A 16207-nucleotide genomic window follows, 5' to 3' on the forward strand; every position below is an offset into this window, starting at 1 on the left:
AAGCCCAGGATGATGTACCAGATGCAGGATCCAAAAAAGCAAATGAGCTTTTTCAAGAGTGTCCACCTGTGTTGAAGCAGGCCGCCCTTCAGAGGAAACTTGGTCACCATGGATCGGCCGCTCGTGGCAGGTCTCATCTGATTACATGGTACCACATCGCATCGTGTGGATCACTACATCATAACCGCCAAGCCATGGAAGATCACAGCCCAGCCCAGTCGACACAACTTGAAGGAACACAACCGATGTGTCTGGTGTGATCCACCGAGAACTTGTACCTAATGTGCAGGTGAGGCTGACCAGCACGCTAACGAGTCACGTTAGAAGCAAGGGGTTGTTTCTCTGCACATTCTGGGCTGGTAGAAGTTGACCACAGACTCCAGAAGGAAAATCAGAAAAAGGCTAAGGAGGGATGGAGAGGTCTTAAGGAGAGAGCTCTCTGGCGCTGGTTAATTTTTTAAAGATAATTGTATGTTCTTTTCTCCTGCACCAGAAAAGACAGGTGTCTTGATGATAAGTTTCCAAGTAATATGAGTTTCTTGGCCATAACCAAACTGGAGGACTGAGCCCTTGAGCTTGCAGACTTACTACTATCAGGGGACATCTAGACAGTTGGCATAATTTAGTCTATCAAGACCACGTTCTGCATCCTACTTGGTTGGCTGGTGGCTGTCTAAGATCTAACCATTTGTCTCTTCCCTTCTGGGGCCAAAAAAAGAATGAGGAAAGGCAAAGATTCAAGGGGACACTTCGTCCGGAGAATGAATGGACCACACAAGCCACACTCTCCACTGTAGAGAAACCAAAGGAAGTAGATAGCGCCTAACCGGCTACTACTACCAACTGCTCTGACTAGTTCCCAATAGCAGGCCCTGGACAGAGTAGAAGAAACATACAAAATTGTTTTACATTTTAAAAGACCAGACTTGTTGGTCTAATAGAACCTGACAGAACCTCCAAGATTATGACCCTTAGACACCCTTCAGACCTGGAATGGAACCTGCTCCCAGAGAACACCTTTCAGCCAAGCAATTCACAGGCCCCTCAATTGAGCGCTAAGGCCCATGAGCTGTGTGCTCCTCCTCAGGGTAATCAACTACAGGAGACCAGGTGGGGCAGTGTTGGCCCAAACACACAGCTCAGCCAGCAGAGGAGCAGACTAGATGGGGGAACGGAAACCCGGGAGAACGTGGGGGGGTGCTGTTCCTTTGAGGGAGGTGCATCTGATGTCAGGCTGTGTGTAGGCTGCCGAATGGGAAACTCATTTGCTCTGTAGACTTCCATCCAAACCACAATAAAACTCCAAAAATAATTTTTCTTTTTAAGCACAAGGCATATGAAGTACAGACAAGTACTAGTGGAAACCGTGCGTGTGTCTCGGACAGAATCCTGCAAAGGCTTCTCCTGGGAGGAAGCAACTTGCAGGCAGCTTGGGGAGCGGGGGGCACCCCAATAGGCAGCAGCAACACAAGAGCTCGGCAGAACGGAGTGGCAAGACCCCCTTCCTGGACTTCAGCTGCGCTTTCCAAAAGGAACTCGCTTCCCGTTCTGGCAGGGGAGGTGTGGGGCGGGGCTGAGGGAGACACAGAAGGTGAGCAGCCAGCTGGAGGAGGAGCGGCAGGTGGCACCCAGTTTCTGATCCCTTTGTTTGCCTGTGTCCTCCCTGACGAGCCCTCGGATCCTGAGTGGAGGCTGCTGTTCACGTTGGCCAAGTGTCCACCCCGGGTGGCCACAGAGAGCAGCTGTGCTCACACCTGCACTGCGGGAAGCACAACATCCTGCAGAGGTGATGCTGAGAGGCCATGCCACGGCCTGGTGGACGGTCCAGGGAGGGGCCCAGGGGTGAGGAGTTGGGGGTGGGGGCGGGGGAGCAGAAATCCCCAGAAAGACTTACTCCTCGGTCACACAAGGGAGGGTCTAGAGCTCTTACATTCAATTTTTTCCCCAAGTCTGACTCTCCGAAGACCAAAAGCATGTAGGGGCTCACGGGGGGATAGTCTCGACTCCTGAACACGGAGCTGCTAACTGCCTGTGGCTCGGAGGAGGAGGGAGGAGCCGGGAGGAACTGTCAAAAGAAACCCTTTCTCTAGGTTTTTGATTTGTAGGATGTTCCTAACAGATCTCTTATGCAATTTACTCTGATTAATTGGCTTAATTCACTCATTTAAAGTTTAAACAAAAACATGTTCGCTGTCACATCTACGAAATAGATTTCTCAGCTCACAGAAAATCATACACAGAGAAGGCTGTGCTAAGCAGCCGCCAATCGAAATGCAATTTCCGGCTGTCAGACTCAGATGGGCTGGGATTCCACTGGGAGCGGCTTGGCTCCTTCCACTCACGGGTGGGCCGTGATTCTATGCAGTCAACCTTCACCAGCATGCCGCTGACTTAGCGTGGTCTGTATTCTGTTAAGATCTGTCTCCCAGACAAGCGCCGTTTGGGCTGCAAATGCTGACGTGTCGTCTGGTCTTCTTTGAAGTTGCTGGTATTTCTTTTCGAAGCCCTGGGTTTCTGGGAAGTCTTAGGAAGACCGTGTCCTCAGCTCCATCTTATCGGTGAGGTGGAATCCTGCACGTCTGGCTGAGATTGTTTTTCTAGTCAGATGGCCTTCTGCAAAAGAATGATAGGAAGCAGGAACATAAGGGACAGCTGGATCCATGTCCTAGATGACTTAAGTTCTGCTGAGTCAAAGCCTTTTCCTGGAAAAGCTAATAACCCAGAGACCAAGCTCATTGTGAGGGAGTTCAGCTCAATTGACCCCTACAACAAACCCAACCCAGTTCACAGCCAGCACTCAGTTCTGACGTACAGAGACCCTGAGGGCAGAGCAGAACCGCTCCTGGGTTTCTGGGACTGGAAACATTTACAGGAGTGTACAATCGCATGTCTCTCCCATGGGACAGCTGGTGGATTTGAACTGCTGACCTTGCGCTGAGCAGCCCGATGTATAACCCACTATGCCACCAGCACTCCTGTAGCAACCCTATAGGACAGAGTAAAACCCTTTGGAGGGGCTTCCAGGCTGTGTGTCTGCAGAAACAGACATTTGGTGCATTCGAACCTCCAGCCTTTCGGTTGGCAACCAAGTGCTTTAACCACAGTGCCACTGAGGCCCCTAGAAACAGCTGCCCGTGCCGGTCTACTACAAGAATTCTGGTAAAAGAAAAATGGGAGGATTCATTTCTATATGTAGTCTGCTAACCAAATGGTGGGTCTGCATACGTGATGAGTGTACCGCCAGTTTGCGGGGGGGTAAGGAGTGTCTGGTTGTGTCTGCAGTTGTGATAAAAGAGTTGCCGCTCTTGGAAGGTGCTGTGAAGTTGGGCCTGACTCCTAGCGACCTGTGGACCGCAGACCACGTTCCACAGTGGTGGCCACGTTTGAGCTAGTTGTTGAAACCACTGTGCCAGTCCACCTCACAGAGAGTCTACTTTTTGGTTGACCCTGTACTTGAACATGATGTGGATGGCCTTCCCAAGGGGGTGGATGCACCAGTCAGTGGTCATGTGGCCGGGGCTCTGCAGGACGTCCTCCGAGGAGTCGTGGTATAGCTGCCGTGGACTCGGCGCTGGCTCCTGGGGGCCTCATGTTCAACAGAAAGGAGACACAATGTGTGCTCCACTGCCACCTTCTTGATCTGTGACATGTTGGAGTCCCTTGTTGTAACTGTGGTGTCGGGCTAGCTCATGAGAGCGCACCCCCACACACACATACCTTCCAGAGACCCTCTATCAAGCACCGTGCCCTTTTCTGGCAGTTGGGTGTTTCCTGATGACGCAGCCAAAGAAGTCTTACAGCTCGTATCTAAGGAGCAGAGCGTGCGCAGCGGATGCCGGCTGCACCCAATGCACGCGTTTGGCGGTAGTCCATGGTTCCGTTGTCTTCTCCAACATCACAGTTCGAATGAGTCGTTTCTTCTTCTGTCTTCCTTGTGGACGGCCAGCTTCCCGCATGTGTAGTAGGTGAGCGAGAAGACGGTGATTGCCCCCAGGGTCATCAAAGTTCTGTGGACTTTAAAGAAGACTTGGGCAGCAGGTTTGCTGAATGCCTCGCTTGATTTCTTGACTGCTGCTTCCATGGGCATTGCTGATTGACCCAAGGCCAAAGAAATCACCAGCGACCTCAACTTCTTCTCCGGAGAGCCCAGGAGACAGGTACCACTGCTCATCCACTCCCCGGGGGAGAAACGGTGCCTCTCAAGGCTGAAGAGTTCCCGGGGGAGGTGGGAGAGAGAGGCTCAAGCCCAGTTCTCTAGCTGCTGTCCTGAATGGATGCAGCTGGGTGGGTGGGTGGAGGAAGAGCCAGGCTCAGCGTCGTGTGAGCCCACCAGCTGCCGCCATCTTTCATTCATCTCCCCCTCACTTTTGTCTCGGAGCTGGCGGGATGAGAGGGAGCCTGGGTCGTCAGTCTCTTCTCCTTCCCTTGAGCACCATCATGCCGCCGCCGTCTCTGCGGGAACAAGCCATAGGTCATGACCATCACGGGTCGGGGGAGTGCTCCGAGTGTGGCCTCGTCCATGAAAGAGGCTCTCCGCATCTCCCCTCGGGTAGAGGTCTTCAGCTCCCAGTGTCTAAGAAATGCCTAGTCTGTATTTCACTTTTCTGAAGCAGGCAGTGTTGTGTAGGACTAGCCGGACCGGTCTGGTGTGGTCTCCTCCCTGAGCTGAGGAAGAGCCGGCTGCAGCACCATCACACTGTGCTTAAGCAGCGACAGGAGGCTGCCAGGAGGTCCGCATTCCTCCCCCTCGCCCCCCCCAAGAGGGTGCAAGACGATGAAGGCCGGCTGTTCTCGGGAAACAGCCGCTCCTTCAAAGGCATGCTGTTGGGCTCTAAACGTAAGCACACGGCAAACAGGAGCCCGCCATGTCAGAGAGCCGGCCATGGCCTGAGGGGTCTGAACGAACGGGGCTCCGTCCCTCTCAGTGGGCAGCAGCTCCATGGCCCGAGCATTGGTTTGGGACCTTTGTGGTGTGGTATTGAAGCCAGCCTCCTAAAGTGCCTCCAATCTGCTCATTTAGGCTCTTTCCCAAAATATCCTGGGGGAAGGACGTCGGTAGGTGGGCATGTTCTCCTAAGGAAATGAGGAGAAAAAGACGAAATGGCTCTTTACGAAAGCCTTCTTCAGCACAGACTAACCCAAAGCCTGGAGCTGAGAGAAGGTTCTGGAAAGTGTTCTTCAATGCCCCTTCTCTACTTTCCCCATCTCACCCTTGTGTCCCGGGGTCTGAAAAGCCCGTCTCCCATGAGCCTCCCTTGCTCCCCTGGCAGCCTGACCAGGGCGTCTCCCCCAAGTGCAGAGTCGACTGCCCTAGACAGGCGCTGCTCTCTGCACCCAAGTCCAGCCCTTTGAAGATGGGAGGCATGTGGGAAAGGCGGTCAAGGGATGTGAGAATTCTAAACAGCTGAACCGGGCTGGAGGAAATGGCTTCTTGCTGCAGAATTGATTAGTCCTTGTGAGCCTATTGCATTTGATCATGCATTCATGGGGGAAAAGCTATCTCCATGAGGGTCTTCCTGGTCTCTGACAGCCCTCCATTCTTCGAACATGATGCCCTTCTGCAGGGCCTGGACCCTCCTGATAACGTGTCCCAAGGTTGTGAAAGGAAGTGCCACCACCCTTGTTTCTAGGGAGCCTTCTGGCTATACCTCGTCCAAGACAGAAGTATCTGTTCTTTGGGCCATCACAGCACAGTCAAGCTTTTGTACCAGCACCGTCATTTACATGTATCGGGTCTTCTCCCGTCAGCCCCATGCACTGTCCGGTTTCCATGCGCATATCATGTGGCTGGATGTACTGTGACTTGTCCTCAAAGGGACATCACTGCTCTTCAACACTCTAGAGAGGCCTTTTACAGCTGACTGGACCAGTGGAATATGTCATTTGATTTCTTGGCACCCGTACTCATGAGTGTGGCTCGGAGTAACATGAAATCCTTGACACCTTTGGGATTGTCTTCTTTGATGGCGATGATGTCTGCTGCTCTGTTTTCTTACACTGAGTTGTGGTTCATACTGAAGGCTGTGGTCTTTGACCTTCATCAGTATGTGCTTCACGTCCCGTCGTCGTCTTAGCTTTCGGCAAGCAAGGCTGTGTCACCTGTGTATCACATGTTGTTAGTGAGCTGTCCTCCTGGCTGGATGCCTTGTTCTTCACATAGTCCAGCTCCTCAGATTATTTGCTGAACATACAGATTAAGTATGTCTACAACCATGACTCATCTTTCCTGGTTTTAGATCATGCATGTCACCTCGTTCTGTTTATGCATGAGCACAGCTACGTGCTTTGGAATTCCTTTTGTTCTCAAAGCTATCCGTAGCATGTTACGATCCACGTGGTCCAACGCCTTTTGCACACTCAGTAAACACAGGTAAAGATCTCTGTCTGGCATCAGCAATGACTACCCCTCCTTCCTTGTCCTCGTGTGAACCCAGCTTCACTTTGGCAATGTACTGCTGCAGCCATTTTTCAGCCCCCGCCTCTCGGGCAGACGGTTACTTGCATGTGATGTTACTGTTCTGTTGGGTCACATTTCTTTGGAATGGGCACAAATAAGGACCTCTTCTCAACCAGTAGGCCAGGTAGCTGTCTCCCAAATTTCTTGCAAATTGTATGTCAGATAGAGATGCTTGACACTTTGAAGTGCTTTAACAGGTAATGTGGAATCACTCTGACGGTTGTTCTTGCTGCAGCCACGGTGTCCATCCATCTTGTCCAGGGTACTAGACAATACCCCTTCCCTGCACACCGAGCGTGATGTCCTTCTCAGGGCCCGGTCTCTCCAGACAACATGTCCAAAGACCGTGAGACCAGGTCTCGCCATCCTGGCCTCCAAGGGGCACTCTGGCTGCACTTCTTCCAAGACAGGCCTGTTGGTGCTTTTGGCAGTTGTGGTACTTTCAGCATTCTTCACCGGCGCCACAGTTCGGATGCATTGATTCTGCTTCAGCCTTCCTCATTCATGCTTACCAAGCCCAGATAAAGCACAATTCAGCGCACGCACACACACACACAGTCTCGGCTCTACCAACCTGTCTTTGCAGAGAGGGGTGCTAGGTATTTTAAAATCGGGTACTTCGGGACATTTCGGAACCTCCAACGTTGGAGAGACAAGTACAGTGAAGCCCCACCCACTCATCACCCGACCTTAAATCGGCGGCGGGAGGCCGTGGTTCGACTTCCTCCCGTCTCCACTCGCCATGCCCTTCTTTAGCATCTCGCCTTCCAACGAAGAGTCCGAAGTCTGGACACCAGCGTCTCCCGACGCGGCTGGTGTTTTTCTAAGGCTGCTTTGGTTGTTCTTCCCGCATTCCACTCCGCTTCATACACGTGGCCAGAACCACGGCCAAGTGCATCCCTTCTTCTGCACTCCCTCCCAGGGCCCTGCGGCGATCCATCGAAAAGACCTGGCGCATGAGCACACCTTCTTCATCAGAAGGCATGGGCCTGCTGTAGGACTTGCGTAATTTGCAGAATGCAGTATGTGGATTCCTTTCTTACCTGCTGCGCCCACGGCTGTCAGATGTTGGGGCAACTGCAGTCTCGTGTGGCCCTCTTCCTTTGTCCACTGTGGTCCTTCCAGAGCCGTTCCGCGCAGCGCCGCCTCAGCCACAGCACTCTGCAGAGCCAGGCCCTGCTTGTTTTCACCCGCCTCCCCTCCACACGGGCAGGCTGTGGGACGCACTGCTGGACGCACAGTGGCTGAATCCAAGGCCATGTGCATCCAGACACATCTGGGAGCTGCGACAGAGCAGCCCTGTTAGGGACTTGTCTCCGTGTTTGCCCCCACCTGCACCCTGGAGCCAACACCGGAAGCCCTGGTAAGGCGACAGTTGACTCTGGCTGCTACCCAAGAGGCCATTGTTTTGAATACACTCAGCAGCTCCTGGGGAGAGTGGAGTGGTGGAGGGGGGCGGGAAGCGCTGGTGACCTGCAGTCCTGAAGGTCAGGGCCTACAGGGCAGCCCTACTCTTTCCTGTCACCTGGTGTCCCTGAGTCAGAATCCAGTTAGCAGCTCCCAGCAGCCACCTACCCACACAGTGCGCCTAGAGGTTGATCTTGGCCACTCTCACAGGTTCACAGTGGGACCTGGGGGCCTCTGGGATTTCTCTGCCTGTGCTGGAGGCAGAGCATGAAATGCACGAAGCCCTGTCTAAAGTCCTCTTCAGAGGACAAGGAAAACTGACTTGCCCTGGAAACCTGCACCCAAGTCACAAGTTTTACACACACACACCCCCAAAAAAAACAAACCAAGAGCGGAGGAGTGGAGGCCTTCCTGGTGCCATCAGGACAGGTGGGGAAGGGCCAGGCCAGTGCCCTGAGCAGCTCCAAGGTGCCTGCTCACAGTGGAGCCCAAGACGGAAGATTCTGAGTGAAGATGGTGGCCCAGCCTCCCCTGGTTCCACATTCTTCACCTGCCCCATTCCAGGCTGGCACAGATGGCCGGGGTACACACTCTTCTTTTGCAGCCCCAATATGCCATGCAGGCCCCCCACCCCTCCTGTCCCTGACAGGCCTCCTCCTGCACTGTGACCTGCTGGTCACTACCAATGTCCCTTCCCTGGGAATGAGCCAAAGGTTATCCAAGTTCCATTTTGAGGGAAATTTGTGTGTTTGCTGTGTGTTCTCTGTGTTTTGAGGTCATTTCAGAAAAGATCACGGAGTCTTCCCAATGAAGGAGGGGAGGTGGTCTTTTTCAGCAGAGGAGATTGGTCTAGGCCCTTGCTTCCCACGCCCTCGGAATAAGGAGCGATTCCCCACCCCCCGAGTTTCCCTCTGAGCTCGTCTTTGGTGCTATCTCTGAGCACATGCTCTTCACGGGCCACCCACAGGCAGGTGTTTACCAGGCCTAGGTCTCAGTGGCCCTGTGGCATTTCCCGCTGGTGACCCCCAGTGTCCCCTACCCTGATCTCCCAGGGCTTTGGCTTATCACACCGGACGTTGATAACAGTTAGGAATTCTTTACAGTGACGGTGGGGCACTGTGTTCTATTTAGCCTTCAATTTGTGTTTGTTCTAAAACTTCTCAAAGGTTAAGAACTCTTCGGCCGGGGCTAGCATACAGGCAGGACCTGGAAGAATGGGGCAGTCCTTGGAATCCTCTCTAAGATCTAGAAGAAGTGGGAAGTGGGGAGGGATGGGGCTGGAATTCTTCAAATCCTTGGTGGCAATGAAAATAACTCTGGAGAGACATTTCCACGGAGTGAACGGCCGGCCTGGAGCCGGAGCTCAGCTTTCTCTGGATGGGCTGCGGCCAGGCGGAGCGGTCTTTGAGAAAGGGCCACCTCGGCCTTTGGCTCCTGCAAAGCCAAGCCCCCCAGGGAGCATGGACTCTCATGGCCTGGGTGTATCTTGGTGAACGTTCCCCTGGCAGAGGATGCATCTTCTTGAGCAATGCCACGGTGGCACCGGCCTGCTGCCCCAGGGAAGCTTGGTGGGAAGCTGGCGTCTTAACCAGGAGCTTGTGTGGCTGCGGCCTGTTCCATGTCCCCATCGCACTGCCTCCTGAGCCTAGTGTGCAGACACAGACCAACGCGTGTCCCGGGCTCTGAGGTCAGAACTTTCCATCCACATCTCAGCCCTTGGGCTTTTCCCTCCCTCTGGTGGCCGTCAGATTTATCCTCCAAATTGGGGCACTTCTGGGAGAGGGTAATGAGTAATTAAGCGGAACCTTAAGCATAAATTGGGACTGTCACAGGCAAACCAGTATGGATGGGCAACCTAATCATCTCCTAAGGTTCCATGATAAATCCAGGTACCCGGTGATGTATTATAACATAGATCTCACTTCTTCCCCGGCACAGTAATAAAAACCCAACATTATCTTTAGTGGCAAGACTGGATACTTATTCGTGGCTAAATTATTTAATCACCAAAGCCTTTCAAGTTTATGGGTGTGTGCATCCCTTTTTATGCCTCGTACTAATATCCCGGTCATCTTTCCCTGCCGCCTTCGAGAAAATGAAGATAGATGGGCTTGGTTTATTGCCCTGGGTTTGTTGGTAGGCTTTCGGTGCCCTTAGCAGGTAAATCCACTCCATCAGTAATAGCTGTAGTGGAACCTGGATCATTGCCGACCGCCTGCCTACCCTGTGCTGAGGGCCTGCTGTAGATGGGAAGGGGCTTATCTTCACATCAACCCTGTGAGCTACGGACCTGATCCTCTGCCTCTCCCCCACGGAGGAAGCTGCAACTCAAAGAAGTAAAAGCCCTCCCCTGTGTTCACAGAGCCAGGCTGCCAGATGTACAAATCGTCATTGCGTGTGTATGTGTACTACGGTCATGTTGGCTCAAGGAGCGAGTCGTTGAGCATTCGATGGACAGGGAACTTCCGTCCTGTTTAAGGACGGTGTTCTGCCGTTGCCACTTCGAAGTCTCTTCTTGGTCCGTGCTTTCTCCTCCTGTCCGTGTGTGCCCACTGCTCCAAGCTGGCTTGCGTTCCCTTCAGCTGTTGGCACGTTTGGTGGGGGCTCCCTTTGCTTTGCAGAGATACGTGTAACCGTGATGTGAAGGTTCGTGGTGGAAAAAGTACCAAGCCCTCTGCCCTGTCTCCCTGGAAGTTCCCGCGGACAGGGGCATAGCGCTGGGCCCCACACTCCCAGGCGCCACCAGGAGAGGTCGCCATGAAACTGGGGGTGGCTCTAATGCTATCCGGTGTGCTGGTTTTTCTCATATTCCCATTAGGAATTTTAAAACGTGTGGCATGAGGTACTCGTATGAATTTGGTTTAATCCCCTATGAGATAGGCATTGTTTTTCATCCTAGTGGGGAGGGGGAGGGGAGGTGCAGAGGCTTGCATGGGCATCATTCCCCCACCCCCTCCTCCTCCCGTGAGGGCCCTGCTCAGAGCAGCCCCTGTGCTTTGTGTCAGCAGTGAGCCCCTGGACATTGTTTTCCACACAAGTCTGTGGTTCTCTGAATTATTAGAAAGCCTTTTAAAGCTTTCATGTCATCTGAGTGACGTTTGCGGAGCAGTCTACACACACACACACACACACTCATAGCTTGTCTAGTGACACTGCAGGGTCCGTGATGTGAGAGCGCACAAACGCGGTGCCGGGTGTCATGGGCTGTTCCAAGCAGGGCAGAGTTCTGCTGAAAGGGGAGCCATGGGGGTCAGTTCGGTTCCAGGTCTGAAGAGTGAAGTGCTGCGTGTCTCCCGTGGTTGTCCCACTCTCTTCCAAACCAGCTCTTGTGGTCCCTCCCTGTCAGAGCAGGGGAGCCAGGCCCCATCAATCGAGGGGGTCTGCTTCCAGGGGAGTGGAGGCGGAGGTTCACGTGGTCCATCAGTCCTCCGATTTTTCCTTCATCGTTCTCTGCTCTGGGTGGGAGGAGGATGAGAACTGTACCTGCAGACCCCAGTCACTACTCGCCAAAGTACAATATAGAACTATGTTGGACACTCAGGGCAGCCCTGCCCAGCCCGCCACGCCCCGTCATTGTTAGGGTTGAGCCTGCGGTCGCAGCCCCTGCGCCAGACTGCAGGTCATCAAGTGCACGCCTGTACACAGGGTGGATTGTCCCTTTGGGCCTGCTCATCATGAGTGAGAATGCAGGATTGTGTAACTCTCTCGTCTACGTGGTAACTTCCCTGCGTGTATATGACCTTGGATTTGACTGACTGTTGTCCAAGTCCACCCACGTGGTGAGGTGTTCTGTGGATTCCTCAGTAGGGCACAATATTCCGTTGTGTGTATTACGGCGTTCACCTTGCATCCGTTGATGGGCTCTAGGTTGTCTCCCTTGGCTTTTATACGCAGCATATTGACGGGTCCTGTTTTCATTTAATCCACTTATGTTTCGCATCATTTGTCACAGGCATGAATTTCATGACCGTCATTCTTTGTTCCCCATGTTTTTCTGTGCCTGAGTCATTCTGTCTGACTCCCTCTCCTTCTTTCATGTTTTGTCGTTGTCTGCCACGACAGATGGGCATGCCTGGGTGTTTCTACTCCTGGAAGCTTGCTGTATTTGGGGAAGTGCTTCCAGGTTGGGTTCCAGCGGATGCGGTCGTGTGTCTCGCTCTCAGGTCGTGGTCTGCTATTGTTGGTCTGTTTACAAAAGTCCTGTTTAGGACATTTCCCCGGGGTGGATAGTTCTTGGTTTCTGCTGAGAAGTCAGGGCTCATTCGGAAGGTCCTTTACATGCACGGCCTGATGACTTTCCTTTAGGGTCTGCATGGAATTCATTAAGTGCGTCTTTTCGTCCTCCGTAAGATTCGAGAAGGCTCCTGCTAGCGAGTCCCGACAATTCCCAGTTGTTTTTCTTTGACGTCCTCCTCCTCCGGAAGCCTTAGCTCATGTGAATGGTTCTCGGGCTTTCTTCATTTGCCCTCAGACAGACCGGTGACAAGGATAAGTCTTAAATTTCACTGGCCCATTCATTCCTTGATCAGCCTGCTCTTTTAGGGTGACGCTCTGGGTTCCTAATATTCATCATTTTCCTGAATCCTTCTAGGGCACTGTCTGTGGCTTCCATCAGCTTGTCCTGCCCACAGGGCGGTACCTAGTTTTCCGCGAACTTTTTGAAGCCCCCTTTGTGAAGCTGGGTTCACTCGAGAAGATAAACCAGAGCTGCTTATCAAGGAGACGGTTCACACAGCGGGTCATGTCATCAAGTCGGTCCCAAAGCGCCGCCATCCAAACACTGCCCAGACCGGCACCGTCCTCCGCATTGGCTTTGAGCCCATCAGCACAGACACTGTGTCCAGTGCACCTTGTTCAAGCGGCCTTCTGGCTCTACTTCCGAGAGTTGTGTGCTCCTTGAACGTTATCGCCAGCACCACAATTCAGAGGCTTCTGCCCTTCAGTCTCCCTTGTCCGAGGTCCACCTCTGAAAACACTGAGTAAGCCTCACTTTCGACCCTTTAAAAAGAGGTCTTGTGCAGATGGACCCAGTGCAATGGGTTGATTGAGTCCACTTTTAACTCCGTGGGTCCGATGTCGAGCTGAAGGCTTCTCTTGGCAGGAGTAGGTGGGGGACTGATGAACACTCCAGGTGGCAGATGAAGCAACCTTTCCATGGGAATTTACATAAGAATTTACATAAGAAGCAGGCCACGCCCTCAGAGGAACGGCTTTCCAATCGCATCAGGGATGTGCCCCGAGCAAGAGGGTTGTACCCACCCCACCAGTCTTCTTACAAGGGCTCACTGCTCACAACAGACCATACCAGGAGGTGATTGATTATAGGATGTTCGGTAACATCATGGCGACATATATCACATTCCCTCATCCCTCCAGTACACTCTGTACCTGCTCTTCCTGAGAGAGAGTTCCTGGTTTCTGATTTGGGTCGTTTGATGCTGTCTGTTGACTGTGGGTTGGCTTGTTCCACCCTGACTTTCTGCAGGTGTGGACAGATCTCATCCTTGGGGAAGGTGGTGATCTGGCTGAGTAGTGGGGGGAGGTGGGGGGTAGAATGAGAAAAAAAAAAGGCAGGTGTTACACTGACATGGCCTGTCACACGGTGAACGCGCCTCTGACAAGCTCCAGTCTTGAATTCCCCGAGTGCATGCTGTGAACTGCTGGGGAATGACTGCAGGCGGTGGCAGGGTTGTCCCCAGCCAACCCGCTGGTGGGGGATGGGCAGGCGGAAAAGGCCTTTCCCTGGGTCCCAGCCAGTTATCCTGTTCCTGCCCCCACTCCTTCCAGGTGCAGGGAGGCGTGGGGTACAGGGTCTCCTCCACCCACAGGCCTTCCTCTGAATCTAGGCGTTCTCCTGGCAACTTGCTTCCACCCCTTCCCGCCCCTGCTGCGCTTGCCCACGCGGCTGCACACCCCTCGTCCCACTCGGCAAGTCTGAGACTCTGGCCTCTCCTCGTTCATGAGTCTCACCCGGCAGGGTCTGATGTGGGCCGTCCCACCCACCGTCTTGCTCGGATTGGGGGGAGTCTATCTTAGAGGGGTTGAGTGGAACGTGGCAACGTGTCTCCACCTCTAGAACAGGCTCTGCAGAGTCCAGGCGGTTTTCCAGAACCGTCCACGTCAGATTTCCCTGGATCTCCCTGGGTGTCCCTCTGGAAGCGGAGTGGCGGCTGGGTTGGGGCTGGCTTTGCCACAGTTGTACCAAGCTGGGAGGGGGTGACATTTCCATCTACTCCACGGGGAGGTGTACAAACCGTGACCACCACGGAGGGCAGGCTATACCTGAGGAGTGGGCAGAGGGCGCTGGGGATGAGCAGTGTGAGCGACAGACCAGCCCCCCCTACTTGGCCAGGAACAAGTGTTCACTCTCCAGGGCTCCAGAGCCCAGGTCTGGCTCCGGTTAATTGCAGGGAACCTGGAAGCCGCAGCCTCCTCAGAAGCCTTTGCCAGCAGATCCTGTGACCAAGACAACACGACTCACCAGTGCCTCTGTGAAGACTCCCGGACAGCCAGGGCCCGGGCTCTGCCTGGCTCCTCTCAGGTTGGTGATCCTGGGCTACGCCTCCCGCACGGTCGGGGCGCAGATCCAGATGTCATGGGGATGCAGCATGGCCATGCATCTCAGTGATGGCCCAAGTGGACCTAAGAGATCAGCCCAGGGGTGGACTCTCAGACAGCGGTTCCCAAACATAGTTGGCCTGCCACCCACTTTGGGAAAGACTTTGTCCCCGCAAAGCTCCCAGGTGCTGCAGGCCCAGGAAAGCCAAAGACCCACCTCCAAGAATCCCTGGGGTCCAGGCGAATTAAATGGGCATGGGGAGGGGGGGTTATGCATTGGGGAGCTAACCACAAGGACAGCAGTTCAAGCCCACCAGCCTCTCCGTGGGAGAAAGATGAGGCTGTCTGCTCCTGTAGAGATTTACAGCCTTGGAAACCCACAGGGGCAGTTCTGCGCTGTCCTGCGGTTGTAGGTCGGCTCAATGATGGCAGTGGGTTTGGTCTGAGGATCAGGGAGGATGCGGGGGGAGGGGGAGAAATGTGTTAATTACCCTCCATTCCAAGTTGTGGCACCCCATGCGTCAGAATAGAACTTCTCCTTGGAGGTCTTAAGCGTATGAGCTTTCTGACTCTTCAAGACTGACTCCTTGAGAGCATTTGTTTCTGTAACAGAAGGTAGTGTCACGAAGATTTTGGTAGTTTGTGGGACACGTGTGTCCCCTGGGCCCTGAAAGCGCTAGGCTTTCAGCAGTGTGCTGCGTCCTTCGCACACGAGTTTTCAAAAGCTACCCTTTCTCGAGCCAGTGAACAACTGGGTGGAACACCCGCCCAGCCACCTTGGAGGAGAACAGACCTGGTCCCTGGGACCAGACCTCCTCTTTCTCCCCAAGAGCGGCCGGTGGCTGCAAACTGCTTGCAACCCCATCCCGTGCACAACCCACTATGGCATCAAGGCTCCTGTATAAACTTAGTGCTATAAGCAGCCTGAAACCGCAAAGGTGGGAGGGCTCCTCCCCTCGCCTCTCAGGCCCCAGGGCGGTATTGGCACAGTGCCAGTCAGGCCCCTTCCCCGAGGGAGGTTCACCACTGACCAGCACACAGATGGGCCTGGCTCCGCAGGACTCCTGGGAAGACTGTGTGACTTGCGAGGATCTCAGAGATAACTGGGGGCAGAGGGCCCGGGGTCCCCGCGTGCTGTGCAGACAGACTGCGGGTGTGAGGGGACACCCGGCTGCATCTTTCCCTGCTGTCCATTCCACGCAAAGGGAGGAGGGCCCTCCTCTCCAGCACAGGCGCGTGGGTCTTGTGCTCGCGAGGACAATACTCGGGGTCCCCAAACCCCAAACTCACTGTCCTTGAGTCAGTGCCAACTGAGTCATCGCGACCCTATGGGACAGGAATAGAAAGCCCCATCTCTCTCCTGAGGAGCAGCTGGTAGTTTTGAACCGCTGACCTCATGGTTCGCATCCCAACTTATAACCCCACCACTACCAGGGCTCTCAGTTTTATGCAGACAATGGACCATCCTCTGATACTGTTCCAGACCTACAGCCAACAATCAGAGAAGGAGTGGTGTCCAAGAACCACCGTCGACCCACAGGGGCCCTGTAGGGCCGAGTGGAATGGCTGTCCATCATTACAGAAAGCCTCATCTGGTTCCAATTGAGCGGCCGATGGGTTCTAACTCCTGACCCTGTGGCCGTGAGCCAGGGCACCTTTCCGCAAAGATCAGAGCCGAGAAAACAGACAGACAGAACATGGGGCAGTTCCACCGGGTCACAAAACAGTGGCCTTCTATCTCCGAAAACCACCAAGAGCCTCGTCCCTCATGGGAGCCACACCAGA

The 16207-nt window shown here is 53.9% G+C and overlaps 1 protein-coding gene across 1 annotated transcript in view; it reads left to right on the forward strand.

The window, feature by feature from the left end:
- Nucleotides 1–15327, forward strand: part of ADAM12 (ADAM metallopeptidase domain 12) — a 286161-nt gene extending 270834 nt beyond the window's left edge. The window contains 2 exon segments of the mRNA XM_045291382.1: nucleotides 14275–14436; nucleotides 15253–15327. Of these exon segments, the coding sequence (XP_045147317.1) occupies nucleotides 14275–14436; nucleotides 15253–15327 (237 nt within the window).
- Nucleotides 15328–16207: the final 880 nt, after the last annotated feature.

The sequence above is a fragment of the Echinops telfairi genome, unplaced genomic scaffold, assembly GCF_000313985.2.
Source record: "Echinops telfairi isolate 266 unplaced genomic scaffold, ASM31398v2 ScPeMD7_70;HRSCAF=299, whole genome shotgun sequence".
NCBI classification, from domain to species: domain Eukaryota; kingdom Metazoa; phylum Chordata; class Mammalia; order Afrosoricida; family Tenrecidae; genus Echinops; species Echinops telfairi.